The sequence below is a fragment of the Giraffa tippelskirchi genome, chromosome 11 (assembly GCF_054371585.1).
Source record: "Giraffa tippelskirchi isolate mGirTip1 chromosome 11, T2T-mGirTip1v1.2.pri, whole genome shotgun sequence".
Taxonomy (NCBI): Eukaryota; Metazoa; Chordata; class Mammalia; order Artiodactyla; family Giraffidae; genus Giraffa; species Giraffa tippelskirchi.
Window position 1 is genome coordinate 115660361 of NC_137285.1, and position 18513 is coordinate 115678873.

Below are 18513 nucleotides of genomic sequence, written 5' to 3' on the forward strand. Positions count from 1 at the left end.
AACCGTAACACTGTCTCCTCAACCCCATGGGCCTTTGCACCTGTAGTGTGCCAGGTGAGTTTCTGACCCAACCTCTCCCCCTCATAGAGCCCTTCCCTGACCACTCCTTCTAGAACAGCTGCCAGGGCACCACATTGTCCTCTAACACCATGTTACTTTTCATTTCAGCACTTGTATGAAATTGTATCATTTGTTTGCTGCCATGTTTGCCTGTTTCCCACTTCAGAGCGTAAGTTCCATGAGGACAGGCACTTTGTCCATGTTCTGTTTTAATCCTTAATGCAATACCCACCTCATGGAAAAAAACTCAATAGATTCCATTAAATGCAAGAATGAATGAATTCTACACCTATCTGTTAACCCTGATGGCTTTACTCACATCCTAAGTATGAAGCAGATTTGGATAAAACCTCGGTTCTTTCCCTTCCCCCATTCATTTTTTCATGAGAGAAAAAGAGAGCTGAAAATAGAATGAGAGAAGTTTCTGTAAATTTCTTGTAACCATAGAGATGGTGATTTTAGTTTATTAATCTTCTGCTCTTAAGCAAGCTGGCGCCCCACTGTGATTTCTCCAAAATTGCTCAGCGTTGGTTATCCTGCAGCCTTGCTCATTAAGGAAGAGCAGGCCCATCCCTATCCTGCAGCACTTTAATTACAACGAGCAGAAGCCCTGTGCTATTATGCTCACTATTGCATTATTATGCTCACCTGACTGTACCTCCCACTTTGGAGCAATGCAACACGGTCACCAGCCCTGAACCCCTGGAACCTTCAGTGGCCAGTAGTGGGAGCAGGCAGCCTCCTCTCTGAGCCGAGGACTGAGGTCAGGGCTACAATTGCTGCTCTCTCCTTTCCTTCAGCTGTCCTGAAGATAGGAGCTCAGTGCCCTCTGGAACAGTATTTAGTGTCAGCCAGAGAAGGGCACCAGCAGTGGTTTCCCATCTACAAAGTCAATGCTTGCAGGAGGAGGAATTGACATGCCCTTGGGAGCCATGACATTCCTTATTGTCTGGCCTCCTGATGGGGGCTAATTTTAGGGTCTCACATTCCTCTTTCCATGGAGAGCGGCATGCAGAGTTTTGTGATTTTTCCTCACATCCTTTGGGTAGGAGACCTCCAAGTGGACCTCCAAATGGGTTTCAATAGAGCTAGGGAGGAAATGGGACAGTTAGGGGCAGTCTCTCACTGCCCACTTCTCCTTGAAGGGAGAACCGTGGTGCAGAAGTAAGAAGACCAGAGTTGAGGTTTTATCTTGGCAGCTGACACATGGTGGGGACCTAGCCTCTCTGAGCCTTAGCATCTTCATCTGTGAAATGAGGTCCAAATTGTCCTTCCATTCCTCTATCATGTTGAGACTCTGCCTCTGGTTTCCACCTGTTTCTGGAGGCTGGATCCATAAGATGAAAGAGGTATAAGAGAGGCTCTAGGCGGTGTTTCTTCTGGAGTGAAGCAGAGTGGATTCTGGCAGGAGGAATCTCTGGAAGGAGACATGTTTTTCTCCTGAAGCAGGTCATCTAAGGTCTGGCCTCACTTAAGCATTGGCTGTCATTTTGGAAAAACTAAGATTTTCTTTTGGTTGCATTTCCCATCCTTTTGGATTTAGAAATACAGTGTCATTCTTCCAGTAAACATTTGGTGACAGCCTGCTGGGTTCTAGTGATACAACTGGGAGAGTCGTTGACAAATTCAGACTCTGTAGTGGGGCAAACGGGTTTCAGTGGTTGAAGGCCTGTCTGCTGTACACTTTACGTTTATCTTAAGTATATCAAAGAGAAGACCCCCCGGGAGAATCTGGACTCCTGAGCCTTCCAGCAAAGCTGGAGCCAGGACATGGGCGGGCCAGCACCTGGGGCGACCCCCGCCAAGCCAGTGGCAGATCTAAGAGCCTGGCTGCTCTGCTTTCCAGGTGCCGCAACCTCTCATTCCCCGACAGCCTCCCAGAGGTGAGCATCGTGTTCATCTTTGTCAATGAAGCTCTCTCCGTGCTGCTGCGCTCCATCCACTCGGCCATCGAGCGCACGCCTCCGCATCTGCTCAAGGAGATCATCCTGGTGGATGACAACAGCAGTAACGGTGAGTGCCCGGCTGCCTGCCCTGTGCAGCCGTCTCAGCCTCCGTGTGGGGTTCTCATTTTCTACAGGCTCTCCATGGCTTTTCCTTCTCTGGGATGTTGCCTGCAAGAGGAAAGGTTCATGCCGGTTACCACTCTGGAAGTTTCAGTCCACAGTTGCGCCCTCTTCACATTCCGGAGGAGTCTGGTCCCCAAGCTTTTCCTCACTGGCTGTCAACTCTCTCCCTCAACATCCTAGCACAATATGATGAGATAAATAGCCGTGACCTCCACCCCCTCCACATACACAGTGAGCCTTTCCAGTGACTCTTTTCTGTGAAGCATCATTCCATTTTGCTGTGTGCCTTGGCCTTTGCCTAGAAGATTTTTCATTGACGTTGTCCTAGCAGTGGTGGTGGTGATGGTGGAAATGTTGATGGTGCTGATGCTGCTGGTGGTGGTCATAGTGGTGTTGATCATGAGGATGGTAGAAGATATATACTGCAACGACAGCAACACAGCTGTTGAAAGGCTAGCTTCTTTTCTGCATCCCCTGCTCCACATTCCATCTGACCTGAGCAAAGCCCCAGGAGACCTGCAATCCCTTGTCGAAGCCCTCACAGCACATCTCCCTTTCTCCAGCTACTACCAGGTACCTCTTTCCCTTGGTACATATTCCATGACTTCTGAGTCTTCCCATATATACCATCTCCATAATATTTTCCAAACTTAGAGACCATACACTGAGACAGTTTGAGAACCAGTTCTCCCAATAGGAGCTTTAATATGAATGTGCTACAGATAATACAACCTGGTCACAGGAGCACCGTCGTTGGGCTTATGTTATCTGTAGCATTTTCTTTAATGTCAGGTAATAAATTTCCCAGTGAATCCATTGCTCTAATGAGAAGTTCAGAAGAGCAATTTGTATTTTGTTATCAATTAAAGCTGAAACGTATCAGATAATTGAAATATTTTTAATCTCTATAAGCAAATTTTCTGTTTCATTTTATTATCATGTAGTAAGAAGTGTAGTGTAGTAAGAAGGGAATTTTAGAGCTTTCTGAAGGGCACTGCTTATGAATCACGTGACTCTCATTGTTCCATGGATGTGAAGGAAGGAAAAGGCACCTAGGATGCCAGCAAATGGGCAGAGGAGTTTTAAAGGTGATGGCTTATTGTGAGGGAGACCTCAAGTAGGGAGACCTACCTATACAGCCACCTGCCTGGGTCCAAGGAGTGGATGCTGAGAAAGTTCCCATTCCCCAGTGGCTAACACTACAATTTTGTGACTAGCTTGCCCATGAACCCTATCTTGCTCCAGCAAGGCCAGCTGTCCTCCTGGTCTCTTATATTGTCAGGAGACAAGGGATGGAAGAGCCGTCCTTCCAAAGGTGATGGTATCCCCCAAGCAAGAGGCATCCCCAGGCTCTATCCCACCCCACCTCCTCTCATCACAAAAGAGAGAACAAAACATCAAGAAGAAGGAAATCGTGGAGTCTTTCATTTCATCCCCATGGTAAAACTTGATTGTGGCCTGAAGGATGCTATTTTGTCATTAATTCATGTGGGAAGGAGGGGGAAAACTGAGATTGAGAAATTTAGATAAGGAAAGTGAGCCACATATAGAGGGTTTCATATTTGAATTTAAATGATTTGGACTTAATTTTCTAAATGGTGATAACCATATTTTGGTAAGAGGAGTAATACAGTCAGGACTGGGCAGTGAAGGACTTTGGATGTGGTTTATGTCATTGGTTGAGGGAAAGAGACATCTTAAAGAAGGGAACCGGATGCATGGTAATTTCAGCCATATAGCAAGAAATCAAGGGGCCTAGAGTAGTGTTGGGTGTGGAGATTGAGGGCGAGATATGAGCCTGAGAGGTTTAATAAAGGAAGCATCTGTTGGATCTCTTGACTGAGAGAAGGCCAAAGGAGGGCTGGTGAATGATGACTCAGTCTCAAACCAGGGCGACTTAGAGGATGGTGGTCATTCCCAGGATGGGGGGCAGGAGGAAGAGTGGGTGGGTTCTTCATCAGATCAGAGATGGGGGGGTGCTTTTAAGCCCAAAGCTCTGGGAAGTATTGAGTTGATGGCATAGTTAAGTACCTTGACTTGGTGATGATTACACAAGGCTACACTTGACAAAATTGCCCAGAACTACAAACACATACCCAGATGAATGTGCATATTACTGAAAAGACCTGGAGAATCTTTGCAATTTTGGTAATGTCAGTGTCCTCATTTTGATATCATGCTATAGTTGTGAAAGATGTTAACCTTGGGGAAGGCTGGGTGAAAGATGCATGGGACCTCCTTGTGTACTTCTTTCTACTTTCCTGTGAGTGTGTCATTACTTCAAAATACAAATCAAGCAAAAGCCTTCCCAGAAGATTCTAACCCAGTAAGTTTGAGGTGGAATCTGACCATCTCTGCTTTTAAGAGCATCCTTGATGATTCTGTAACACAGCTCTGGTTGAGAATCTCTGGTTTAATGAATAGGATGCATGTGTTGAGTTCCAGTGCGTGGTGTGAAGGGAAAGAACTCTGAACTCCAAAGTCATGTGTTCTAGGACCCTCTGCATTATGGGTGAGTGACCACAGAAACTTTCCGCAACCTCTCAGAGTCTCGGTTTCTTTCTCTGTAAAGGGGGATGGTTATCTTCCCTTGCTTACCTCACCTGTCTGACATGGTCAAGGATGTCATTGTGAGTTGAGCAACCATCATCATTACCCCTCCCCAGCCCCCACCTCCGTTCCCAGGAGACTGCATCACAGCTGGCCAACTGCACATTGGAGCTCGATAAGAAAGTATGGGGACACAAATGGGGAGTCTTGTACACACATTAATTAAAGCCTTTGGTTGGGAGGAGAGGATGGAAAAGTGAAGAGAGGAGAACAAAAGGAATAGAAGATTGAGAGGATGCGGAGGATAAGGTATTTAGGAGTCAGGAGGACGAGGGTTAGATGATGAGAGACAGAGAGGGAATGGCCAAGTGAATCTGGAGGGCAGGCCAGACTCTGAGGACAAAGAGAATTTCAGGAACAAGCCCCCTCTTTGCCTAAGCCCAAGGCATTCAAAGGGCTCCCCTTGTAGCTCAGCTGGTAAAGAATCTGCCTGCAATACGGGAGATCAGGGTTCGATCCCTGGGTTGGGAAGATCCCTTGGAGAAGGGAGAGGCTTACCAACTCCAATATTCTGGCCTGGAGAATTCCATAAACTGTATAGTCCGTGGGGTTGCAAAGAGTCGGACACGACTGAGCAACTTTCACTTTCACAGGCAAGTGGAAGGACATGGAGTCTGGGAAGAAGCCATTAGATCTGAGGGGTGCAGATCATAGACATCTCAGTGGGAAAGGTTGCGGGTGGGGCTGCAAAAGCCAGATGAAGATAAAGAGCCGCTGGGAGGTAGATGCATCCATCAGGGATGTTGACTGTGAAGGAGAATCAGGAGCCAAGGAGGAACTGGAGTGATGTTTTCCACTAATTAACCATGGTCTGCAATCATGACCCAGGATGACACACCTACTCCTACCCACACACACGCACACACAATTGAAACAAAACTTTTAAGAAACAATAGTTAATTCCTGTAATGTGCAAAGTGCTCTGATATGCTCTATTGTAATTTGGCCTATGTTATTCATTTCTATTGTGTTCTATTGTACTGTGCTGTGTTATGTTGTGTTTCTCTCTCTTTTAGAAAGGCAGATTGTTCTCATGACTCTGACTGCACATTGGAATTGCTTGGAGAGCTTTTAAGAATCTAGGGGTGGCATGTCTTAGCTAATTTAATTGGTATGGAGAGGGGATATATGAGGCCTTTGGTCTGGGGAGGGTGCACTTGAGTTCTCTGAGGCCAAGGTGAGGACAGCCTCTGAGAAGGGAGGAGAGGATGGGACCCAGGGCACAGAAACCAGGCTTGCTTCTGGGAAGAAAGGGCCCATCTTTCCCCCACTCGGAAAGAGAAGATGGGCTAATAGGAAGGGAGCTGGAGGCAATGAAGTGTTGGCCCCTGTAGGGAATGGGCTGGAAATCTGACCAGTAATGGGTCTCCCTGAGACCAGCCTGTGCTGAGTTCTCAAGGAGGGGTGGCAGAGACATTGAGACTGTGGCTCTTGGAGGAAGGGGGTCATCTCTAGCCTTAGCCAAGGGATGCCTGAGGGCCCAGCCTGATGGGGAAGGCGGCTCTGGCGGTATGCTTGGAGGACTCCCTCTGGGGCATCAGCCCACTCAGCACCAGGCTTGCATTGATTTGATGTCAGGCCAACTCAGCTCAGCTAACATTCATAGGGTGCCCAGCCTGGGCCAAGGGTGTGGAGGGAGTGACGGGTCGGATCCAGTCCCTGCCATCAGGAAATCCTGTGATTAAAAGCAAAGTGGGATGAGACATAACAGGACTTAGTTTCCGGTCTCAGTTCTGCCACTTGCCGGCCATGGGCCTTTCACTGTGGTTTTCTTTTGTGCCCTGTGTGGACATCAGGCTTTGCCCTTCCCTGTCTGTCCCATGGTCACTGAGGATACACAAGGTAATGAGGGTGAACATGCCGCAAGCTGCAAAGGGAGCACTAAGGATGAGTTAAAACGAGAGCAGTAAAAACAACAACAATAATAGCTGCCATGCAGCCCCAGTTAAAAAGCAACCCTGGCTTTTCTTTCTTCACTGCATCAGTGTGCCCTGGTGGGAAGAGCCGGAATTCGCATAGGCCAGCTATTTAGTTCCAGTTCTTTCTAGCTTCTTCCCAGCTGTGTGTTCTTAACCTCTGTGAACCCTATTTTCCTTATCTATAAAACTGAGACGTAAAATTCTTACCTGTGGGATTGTTTGGAGGCTTGAATGAGATAATGCATGATGGAAGCGATGCTGGTGTTTAAAACCCTAAGTTAAGCCTGAAGCCAGAGAACAGAGCTTTCAGACTGTCTTCCACGTGGTTGTCACAGGTTCTGTATATGCTGGTGCCCAAGGGCACCTTTGCTTTGGGGTCGGGCTTGTGTTTTCACAAACACAAAAACAGGGCAGTCAATCACTGCTTTCTTCATCCACGCCACTCAAGACCTTTATCTTCATCCCAGAAGTCAAGGACTGAAGTTTCTTCAGGTGGCCCTTGTGTAGGACTCGGAGTCCCTGTCCTTCACCACCTTAGCAATTTCCTAAACAAGCTCCACTCTTTCAGGGGCTGGCACTTGTGTAGGATGCTGTCAGTCCTCTCAAGTGGCCTCAAATGCTCACGTTTGAGCTTGATTAAAAATATGGAGAATTATATCCGGCACATTCCTGCTTCAGGACATTTGCACTTGCTTCTGCTGGTGACGCTAGTGGTAAAAAAACCATCTACCAATACAGGAGACAGAGATGAGTTTGATCCCTGGGTCAGGAAGATCCCCTGGAGGAGGGCACGGCAACCCACTCCAGTATTCTTGCCTGGAGAATTCCGTGGACAGAGGAGCCTGGTGGGCTACAGTCCGTTGGGTCGCAAGGAGTCGGACACAACTGAAGCAACTTAGCACGCATGCACTCCCCTGCCTTTTGGATGCTCTTACCCTCTGATACTGCACCACTTGTTCAAATGTTGCAGATGGCACCTTATTAAAACGGCAGCCTTAACCTCTGTCACTCTTCATCCCTTCAGTGCTTCTTTTCTTCAACAGTATCTGTCGCCTTCTGATACACTGTACTCACTTAGTTACTCTCTCTTATTTATTTGCACATTTTCCCTCCACTAGTATGCATGTTCCATGAAGACAGGGACATTTGTTTTGTTCATTGCTATATCTCCAGCACCTGCAATGGTGCCTGATACTTGTAGGTGTTCAGTAAATATTGATTCAGTGAAAGAATGCATGTGGATTCTGTAGCCTGAGGCAAGGCTTGGAATCTGCACATCAATAAGCACCCCAGAGCATTCTGATGCAATGGGACCTTCTCTGGGGATCGCAGTTCTAATTGCAGTCTCCCATCATCCTATGTGCTGCAGCCGAGGAGCTTGGGACAGCAGGCACTTCAGAGCCTCCAGGGCTCGCCTGGCAGCGGGCACTGCTGGGTGGAGTGTTTCTTCCTGGGGTGGGGCCCTTGGGACCCTCTCTGCTGCATCCTAGGGAGATGGCAGGAATGGGGAAGGGGTACAGAGCAGAAGGGGAGCTTCTTTTGCAGTTACCCTGTCATGGCCTGACCTCAGGTCCTACGCATGGAGTTAGATGGCCAACCTGAGCCTCCTCTCTACCATGTTACCCAGCCTCTGCAGTCGTTCCTGACAGTGGCTGCCAGGCTGCCTGCCCTGCCACTCTGAGGCAGTATCTCAAGGCAATGGTTGGAACACAGCTCAGAGTCTCCTGGTTTTTATTACCGTGCTTTTCAGTGAATCCCAATGGGCCAATGTCTTTAGCTGGGACTGAGTGATTCAACCTTTATAGACCTTCAGAGGGAGGGAAGCACCAGGACTTGCAGCTGATAAAATCATCTCTGCCTTTGATTCTTGGCTTTCGTTCACTTGATCATTCACTTCATTCATTCATTCCCTCAACAGGTTTTTAATGGCCACATACTTTGTGCCAAGTACTTTCACTCACAGCTGAACATTTACCTCCACATCACCCACCCCACACACACTGTGAACACTCATGAGACTCAGGTATCCAGTACTTGGCCCAGAGCAGGCACTCGATGAACATGAGCCCTTTCCGGCTCTCTCACCAGCTGTCCTAGAGTCACCCCACCCCACAGTCCAGCCACCCCCACTTCTTTTGCTGTGCTCAGTTTCTCTGTTTCCTTTCTTAACACATGTCTTCTTTTAATAAACTTGAAAAATCAAGCAGTTTTCTTTCATGCTACTTGAAATTGCAAAATGAATCTGAATTTGGTGACTAAAGGCACATCAAAGCAATGGTAAGATCAAATATTCTTTAAAGCATCTCATTCCCTGGAGATATTGATCAGCACTTGGTTGGCAGTGACTTGCCCAGCCTACACCAGCCTGATGCTTGTGCTCTTCTCTTGCCTTCCAACAAGAGAATGGCCAATTCCCAGCACCTCGCATGCTTCAGCAGGGATTGAACTGTCTCCTGGGCAGTGGATATCCTTCGCCCAGAGATCCAGCCTTCTCACTGGCCATGTTTGCTCAAAGCCTTCCACGTCTTCTGGCAGGAGGAGGCTTAGAAATATGCAGGCCTTGAGATACAGGCCAAATGGACTCTCCCTCCTGGTAGCTCAGATGGTAAAGAGTCTGCCTGCAATGCAGGAGACCCGGGTTCAATTCCTGGGAAGATCTCCTGGAGAAGGAAATGGCAGCCCACTCCAGCATTCTTGCCTGGAAAATCCCATGAATGGAGAAGCCTGGCAGGCTACAGTCCATGGGGTCACAAAGAGTTGGACATGACGACTGAGTGACTAACACTTTCCCTCACCACAGTGTCAGGAGGCAGACAGGCTGACAGGCAAGCCCCAGCCTGCTCTCTGGAGGGAACCAGTATCTACATCGGGCAGAGACTGGCCAGGGCCCCACGGTATGTGAGTGACAGAGGCCGGATGGGACCTCGGATCTCCTGACTCCTGCCAAGGCTCCCTACTCAACTCCATACTGTGTCCCTGCTTGGTCCAGTGGCCAGATTTTCTGTTGTCTGCACTGTCTGTGGACATGGTAGCCCGCGGTCAGGCCCCTCAGGTTTGCTCATGATGACTGTGGGACCTGCTTAGTCGTCTTCTGGGAATGACACACATCCCTCACCTCCAGCCCCTTTGCCAGCTCCAGGCTTCAGGGTCCACTCCCAGGCCACTGCTTCCAGGAAGTCTGGCATCACTCTGAACTACTCCCCCTGCTGGCTGGATCAGGTTTGTGCCAGAGGCTATTCTAAGTAAGTTTTCATAAATTAATCAACACTCTGTGACAATGGTAAGGACCATGATTAATATCATTTTATATAACAAGGAAATAGGCAGAAAAGAGCTGAGGAACGTGTCCAGGGTCACACAGAGGTAGAGTTTGAGCCTAGGCTGTCTGGCCTCAGAGCCTGCCTGCACCCTTGACTATTAAACAAGGCTACCTCTGGTGCACCGTGGGTTTCTGACTTGAATTTTACCCTCATTCTCTTACCTCCATACACTCCACAAAGAGAGATGTTGGGCAGCAGCATGAATGAAGGAGGAGGCGAAGAAGGCCCTGAAGAGAAGGTGTGGCCGTCTCCTCAGCTGGAGTTCTGCCCGGGGCTCGGTAAGAAGGAGGGACATTGCACAGAGGCTTCTAGGCTCAGAGTTGAGAGGTAACAGGTGGAGTTGGCAGCCATGCTTTAGGTCACCTTGTGAGAGGAAGTCAGCTTCCTGTTTCCTTTGAAATAGAGGGAAGTTGATATGCTTGTGTGTGCACACATATGTGTGCACGTGAACACATGTGGATGAGTGGGTACAAACCTGTGAGTGTGCATTTGTGCATGTGATCATGTGTAAGTGCTGTGAGCAGGCACATAGGTACCCGGAGTCTTAGTCCATCTGGGCTGCTGTAACAAAACACTGACCTGAGTGGCCTAAACAGTAGGGGTTTGCTTCTCATGTTCTGGAGTCTGGGAAGTCTAAGATTAAGGTGCTAGCAGATTCAGTGTCTGCTGAGAGCCTCCTTCCTGGCTTATAGACAGCTGCCTTCTCTCTGTGTCCTCACATGGCCCTTCCTCGGTGCCTGGGTGGGGAGAGAGCTAAGCTCTGGTGTCTTCTCCTCTTCCTATAAGGGTACTAATCCCATTATGTGGGCTCCACCCCTGTGACCTCCTCTAAACCCAATTACCTTCCAAAAGGCCCACCTTCAGATACCTTCACCTTGTGGGTTAGGACTTGAATATATGGTTCTGGGGGCACACGCATTCAGTCCACAATGCTGGGCTTGTGTGTGCACATGTGAGCGGAGGTGTGCACGTCCTCACCACTGTGGTTTAGTCCCTTCCACCACTACCCGGGACATCTTCAGAATCCTGCTGAATGACAGGTAATGTGTACAACTGTGAATCATTGTTATTTTTAATTGTTGGTAAGAAAATCAAAGTGTAGTGACAAAATAGAATCAGAGCTGCCAGCTTGCTTGCCACCAGCTGCTGGGTCCCCCTGCACTCCCAGGAAAGCCCCCATCATCCCTTGGCCCAGAGCCTGCCTAATCATTGTTTAATGTTTCAAAGATGCTGTCCTACACGAGAGATACTCATTCCAGGCTGTAAAAATACCAACAGCTTTATGTGCAGCTGGAATAATTGCAAAAATTAAAAAAGCAGAGAGAAAGAATGGTCCGACAGTATTGTGCTTTATGGAGCTTAAAGAATCCCATATAGCTAATCTAATTACAGCCAAGGCTCAGGCAGCTTAAAGGTGTTTATACAACCAGGCACGTGGGCTATCAGCCAGCTCAGCAGAAAGCTGATTGTCACCACCCACCCCTGTGCCTTTGACCAGTATGACTTCAGGGGCACACCCACATACCCAGGAGCTGATACCCAGCAACCTTGAGATGGAGGTGTGAGTGTGTGCTAAGCCACTTCAGTCATGTCTCTTTGTGACGCTATAGACTGTAGCCCACCAGGCTCCTTTGTACATGGGATTCTCCAGGCAAGAATACTGGAGTGGGTTGTTGTGCCCTCCTCCAGGGGGTCTTCCTGACCCAGGGATCGAACCGCATCTTCTATGTCTCCTGCATTGGCAGGCAGATTCTTTACCACTAGCGCTACCTAGGAAACAGCTGGTCCTGAATCCTACAAGAGTCCTGGAGGCTCTCACTGTTGCTCCTTATGACTGGGCTGCCTCTCTCTGACAAAATTCATCCTTCATCACCAGCCTGAGAGTTACTCTTGGCCATGGCCACAGATGTGTGTCTTTGCATGTCATCTGGCAGCACTCTCCTGAGGACACGGCTTACACAACTGGAGCTCCTGGCCACTCTGGGCAGACACTGCCCGCCCCTCCCTGCCCACTCAGGCCCTGATCATCAGACTGAGTCTGCTTTGGCCAGTGACTGTGGGGGTAGAAAGGAGTCAGATAACTATCTCTGGCAGATTCCATCATGTTAGCATCTGATCACACCCCACATGGTCCTGGGGTTGTGCCCTTTACCAGGGCACCCAGCTGAGAGTCATCAGTCCCCCTGCAGGGAAGCAGCCTTGTTCAAACACTCCCCTAGGGCCTGGCTCCACATCTCTTCCTAGCTAGCCCTCTTCCTTGAGAGGTTGGACCCTGTTCCCTGTACCACCAGGGGCTGGGGTCCCACTCCGCTGGTTTGGTCCACCTTCCTTCCTGCATCCTGGGGGCTGGGACCTCCCACTGATATGCCGCTCCACCTTAAAACGTGTGCTCAGTTGCTTGGTCATATCCTACTCTTCTGCAACTCCATGGACTGTAGCTCAGCAGGCTTCCCTGTCCAGAGGATTTCTTCAGGCAAGAATACTGGAGCGGGTTGCCATTTCCTCCTCCAGGGTATCTTCCCTACCTGGGGATTGAACCCACTTCTCCTGACTCTCCTACACTGGTAGGCAGATTCTTTACTGCTGAGCCACCCAAAAGAGCATCCTTAGTCCGTGATACCTAGGTGTACCTGGCCCTGGGGACACTGCCTCTTTGTGGGCCTGCCCCAGAGCTCTGTTAGTTTCTCTAGCTCTAACCTGTGTGCTGCCAGCCTCCTCTCTGTCCTCACCAGCCACTGTTTTGAGGCCCTGGCATGTCACACAACTGAGTCTGCTTGAGTCCAGCTATGGTGTAGATGGGTGGTTCATCACCGTTTTGTGTTCCTTCGCCAATAAAGGAAACTGACTTCAGTAACCAGGAATTCCTTAACATATTTCCCTGCTGACCAAGAACAACCCCAGGAGGGCAAAGTGCCTGCCTTCTCCGTAGCTTATGAACCATCTGGAAGCAGTCTGCACAAGGGAGCTTTGGACCATTTTGCTTTACAGACTTGCCAAGGTGACCAGTATCTGGCTAACAAAGCTAGCAGGAACCAGATACCAATGGCGCTCTTCCTCTGGTCAGCCGGGTGGCCATCTGTCGATGGGGAAATTCCTGGAGCTGGAGCACTGAGCCAAGTGTGGGAGGACCCAGGAGAGGTGTCTCTTGCTCTCAGGTCAGGGGTCCTGCTGCCAGCAGCTGGGAGGCAAGCTGCCCTTGGCAAAGGCCAGGGACACACTGGCCCAGCCTGTGGTGCAGCCAGCAGGAAAGGTCTCCTTGTCCACTCCTGGCCCGCAGCCTATCTTGCTCAGCAGCTTGAAAAGACAAACTGGTGCTGAAGACAAGCCAAGCTGAACACCAAGCCATGCAGTGAGCTCACAACCCGCCCCCCACCCCCCACTTCCCCAGTAGTGGAAAGAGCTCAAAGCCCAATCAATCAAATACTTCCTACTGATAGCAAATCTGTGGAGGATGGAAGTCTTCTGGTGGGACTGATTTCCTGAAAGGCTACCCGAAACCACTCAGTGACCCAGGTGTCCTCCAGCAGCTCCAGGGTCTGTGTGCTCAGCAAGAAGAAGTGCGAATGCACGAGAGTTGGCACCTGCAGCTGGAGTGCCAGCTGCTGCCCAGATCTGTCCTGCCTGTTAGCCTTCAGAGCCTGTGAGAGACCAGCACCCCCTGGTTGGATGTTGGGTGGGAGGTTGTGCTGAAAATAATGCTTGGGGTGGGGGAAACCAGTACAAATGACTGGGTCCAGAGGGTCCAATAGCAGGTATGGACTCACCGTGGCAGGGGCAGGCATAGGGCTGTTTGGGTTTTGTTTTTATTTACCAGGACCCTGATCTGGTCTTGGGCTTATGCTCGGTCACTCAGTCATGTCCGACTCTTTGGGACCCCATGGACTGTAGTCCATCAGGTTCCTCTGTCCAAGGGGTTTTTCCAAGCAGGAATACTAGAGTGGGTTGCCATTTCTTTCTCCAGGGGATTTTCCTGACCAAGGGATCAAACCCGAGTCTCCAGTATTGGCAGGTGGATTCTTTACCACTGAGCCATCTGGGAAGCCCAATCTAGATTCAGGGGCCCTAAATTGCAGAACAACTCCTTTTTAAAAGAAAAATTTTTTTAGAGACTGCCTTGCTTGTCTACTCAAGCCCAGATAGACTTATTCCTCTTCTGCTCCGAAAGTCATTCACATGCATTCATTCAACAAACCAAGCACCCGGTTCTAAGCGTGGCACAGGGGAGGCAGTGGTGAACCAGCTGTGGTTCCCTACTTCAGGTGAGCTTTAGTCTGAGGATGGAAACAAGTAGTACATACAATCTATGGCTCTCCTTTGACACTTATGCAAAAATGAGATGCTCATTTCTAGCTGGTTTTAAAAGCCCATATCTCAGGAGCTCTGGATGTAAGTAGAATTTTAGGGAGAAAGGCTCTGAACAGAAAGAAACCAAGGGGATGTGAGATCAGTGGGCAAGAAGGCTGAGTTGAGTAGCACTGATGGAAGGCTGGTTTATGAGACAGCTCACAGTTGCCCTTTGACCCAGCCTGTGCTGCTGGAGTGGGGGCTTGATTTTTCATCTAACCAAGTAGGGCATAGCCTGGGTACCAGTACACATAGCTCCATTGATTTGTTCCTCCCTGGCCCCTGTACTATGACTTCCAATGGCCTCCCCTGGCTTAGATGCTTTTCCACTGAGCACCTGACCTATGATAGAGATGTGTGACCTAGTTCACTTTGTGGGTTCCTCCCCTACCTGGATGAGCTTCCCTTATGGGGCACTGGGCAGCTTGAAGCAAGCTAAAATGTAAATGTAGCCCCAAAATGTAGTCCAAGGTCCTCATTTTGCTGGGGGAAAAACTGAGATCCAGAGCAGTGTCACACATCTGATCACTGGCATAGCCAGAGAGTGACCCTGCTCAGCGCTTTGCTAATGGTACTCACCCATTCATTCAACAAATGCTCAGGGAGCATGAGGCATCACACTCAGCACCAGTGATCCGAGGACAGAGGAGGAACAGTTTCCACTCACAGAAAGCTCCCAGCCTAGGGCAGCTGATAAACCACAGACAAACAGCCATTACACACAATGTAAAAATGTAAGTGCCACCAGTCACAGGTGAAGGCGAGAATTCTGGGGAAGACCAGGGAGAGGTTTCGGTCATTCTGGAAAGTCTTCCTGGAAGAACCGGCATTTGAGCTGGGCCTTGGGAATTGAATGGGGAAAAGACAGAAGCTGCGTTTTTTTTTGTATGTCTCTCTCATTAGACTTTATGGAGGAGGAAATGGCAACCCACGCTGGTATTCTTGCCTGGGAAATCCCATGGACAGAGGAATCTGGTGGGCTACAGTCCGTGGGTTTACACAGAGTCAGACACAACTTAGTGATTAAACAACAACAACTAGACTTTATGGAAGGCATCAGCATGATCATGTATTGGGCACCTGATTTGATCCAAGCAATGTGCTAGGTACTTGTCGCACTGTGTTCTTTAATTTTTCCAGTATTTTTACCCATTTTATAGATGAGGAAACTGAAACTCGTTAGTTACTTAGTTCTGAATAAAGGCTTCTTCTTTGATTCCTTCTCCCTTTCCCACAAGGCCTCATACAGTGCCTCATGCCCCACCAGGACTCTGGTGATTCGTTAGTGAATCTGATGATTGTATGAATGGAGACAGAGATGGGGGTAGAGTATTTGCAAAGCCATAGGGAAGGCAGCATCCTTCTTCCTTAGACAACATGGGGCCAAGAGCTATTTAGGATTTCGGTTAAATGTCTTCCCCTTTCATATATACACCCTGCCTCCAGGCTGGTAGCTTCTTAGCCTAGGCAAATGCTATGTAATCAGAGCTACCATTTGTTTCTAAGCATCTTTGATGTGTTACTTTGTTTAATTGAAAGAACAACCAAATGAGGTAGGTATTGTGTTTTTTTTAATTTATTTTTAATTGAAGGATAATTGCTTTACAATATTGTGTTGTTTCTGCCATACAACAACTGTGAATCAGCCACAAGTATACATATGTCCCTTCCCTCTTGAACCTCCCTCCCACCTCCCACCCCATCACACCCCTCTACATTGTCCCAGAGCACCAGGTTGAGCTCTCTGTGTTATACAACATCTTCCCACCAGCTGTCTATTTTACATAAGGAAATGTATATGTTTCAATGCTACTCTCTCAGTTCGTCCCACCCTCTTCTTCCCTCACTGTGTGCACGTCTGTTCACTATGTCTGTGTCTCTATTCTTGCCCTGCAACTAGGTTCATCAGTACCATTTTTCTAGATTCCATTTATACTTGTTGTGCCTTGTGCTCAGTCGTGTCTGACTCTTTGTGACCCCAGGGACTGTATAGCCTTTCAGGCTCCTCTGTTCATGGGATTTTCCAGGCAAGAGTACTGGAATGGGTTGCCATTTCCTACTCCAGAGGATCTTCCTGACCCAGGAATCAAACCTGTGTCTCCACATTGCAGGTACAGTCTTTACCCACTGAGCCACTGGAGCTTTATGACATTTTTCTTTCTGACTTGCTTCACTCTGTATGACAGGCACTAGATTCATCCACCTCACTAGAACTGACTTAAATTTGTTCCTTTTTATGGCTGAGTAATATCCCATTGTATATATGTACCACAACTTCTTTATCCTTTCATCTATTGATGGACATCTAGGTTGCTTCCATGTCTTGGCTATTGTAAATAGTGCTGCAATGAACAGTGGGGTGGATTGTCTTTTTCAATTATGATTTTCTCAGGGTATATGCCCAGTAGAAGGATTGCTGGGTCACATGGTAGTTTTATTCCTAGTTTTTTAAGGATTCTCCATACTGTTCTCTGTAGTGGCTATATCAATTTACATTCCCACCAACAGTGCAAGAGGTTCCCTTTTCTCCACACCCTCTCCAGCATTTATTGTTTGTAGACTGTTTGATGACAACCATTCTGACTGATGTGAAGTGATACCTCTTTGTAGTTTTGATTTGCATTTCTCTAATAAAGAGAGATGTTAAGCATCTTTTCATGTGTTTATTGGCCATCTGTATGTCTTCTTTGGAGAAATGTCTGTTTAGGTCTTCTACTCATTTCCCAGATGAGAGCACCAAAGCTTGGAAAAGCTACAGATTACACAGCTAAGAAACGCAGAGCCAACATCTGAACCCAAGTTGGATCTGGCTGTAGAACCTGAGCACTTAACCTTGTCACTGTATTCAGGGGTCCTAAACTCAGTTACCCATCAAGGCTGGATAGATAACATGAATGGCGGAGGTGAGGCAATGAGGACTGGTGGGGACTGTGGTGAACAAGAGAATGAGCCCAAGTTCAGTTCAGAGAGGCAGCCAATGCTGGATGCAGCCTATTCCTAGCCTGCAAGACCTGCTGACTTTTTTTCCAAGTTAGAAATAATACTTTCATGTTTGGTGGGCTGAACAAGCCACGTGGGCGGGTCAGATATGGTTGTATCTGGCTGTCTACAGCCTGATCTTGTTGACTGCCAGTTTGAGAAATAGAAGCTTCTCTAGAGGTGCTCTTTAACTCAGACATCCTTAGTGAGAACCTCATCTCACACTCACTCCCTCTCGCATTTGCTGGTTCCCATGTCTCAGAAAGCAGCCAGTTCAGATAGGCTGACCTAGACACATCTTTGTGCAGTTTCCCTTCATTGCAGGCACAGTTTAAGAAATTTGCAATGCACAGGCCACACGGGTGAGTTTCACTGATTCAGGGAGGCCCCTTCTGGGCTGATGGACCCTTTCAGAAAAGCATATGACCACGCAATCAAATTGTAGATTTTGTTCCTAGGTTGTGGACTTGAATGCCATTCTTGGTGACATCCTTGCATCTTGAGACCTTGGACGCAACTTGCATTAGGTACCCTGGGACAGGCCCTAGTGGGAGACAGGAGTGACCAGCACCCGGAAAGCTGACTAGGCCTCAGAGGAGCCAGAGAGTGTGACAGTCGTTTGGAGAGTGTGTCAGTCTGATCAGGCTCATCTTAGCAGGGCTCTCTCAGGGGTGGGGAAGGGGAGAGGAAGCCAGGGAAGGAGACAGGAGCGTAGCCCCCCCCCCCATGGGCCATCCCAGGGCCTGGGGGACTGTGGTTTGGATTTGCCACAGCTTACCAGCACTCACCAGCTTGCCTGATTCTCTCCCACCACATTACTTCCATTTCTTGCATAGCCTGCAACCTGCAACCCTGAGGGAGTGTCTTGGAGTGTGTTTGTGGTCCGGGGTTGATGCTGTTCTGATTGCCATCTAGGAGTGAATAACCACAGCATTTCGAAGCGGAATAAGACCCAGGGGGAAAAGAGCCTAGGCTTCCTGTTTGTCTCATTGGGAGAAAGAAGTGTGGAGCTTTACAAAACCAAATCTTTAAACCCTTCCTCACCCAGTGAATTGATGGGTGACAAAAATGAATTAGAGATTAGATCAAGGCTCAGCACTACCATGGGTTCTGAGCCAAATGGAAATTAACAAAAGCATCTTCAGCAGGGTTAATGGTGAAGGTAGGCTTCCTGCTTTGGCAGAATGTCCTGACTTGGGTTTCAGAAGGGGT

General features: G+C 48.5%; 1 protein-coding gene across 12 annotated transcripts in view; it reads left to right on the forward strand.

The window, feature by feature from the left end:
- GALNT18 (polypeptide N-acetylgalactosaminyltransferase 18) overlaps positions 1-18513 on the forward strand; it is a 468216-nt gene that overhangs the window by 301696 nt on the left and 148007 nt on the right. For all 12 annotated transcript variants that reach the window (XM_081545252.1, XM_081545250.1, XM_081545251.1 and 9 more), the window contains one exon: positions 1907-2073. In XM_081545252.1, the coding sequence (XP_081401378.1) occupies positions 1907-2073 (167 nt within the window). The remainder of the gene's footprint in view (positions 1-1906; positions 2074-18513) is intronic.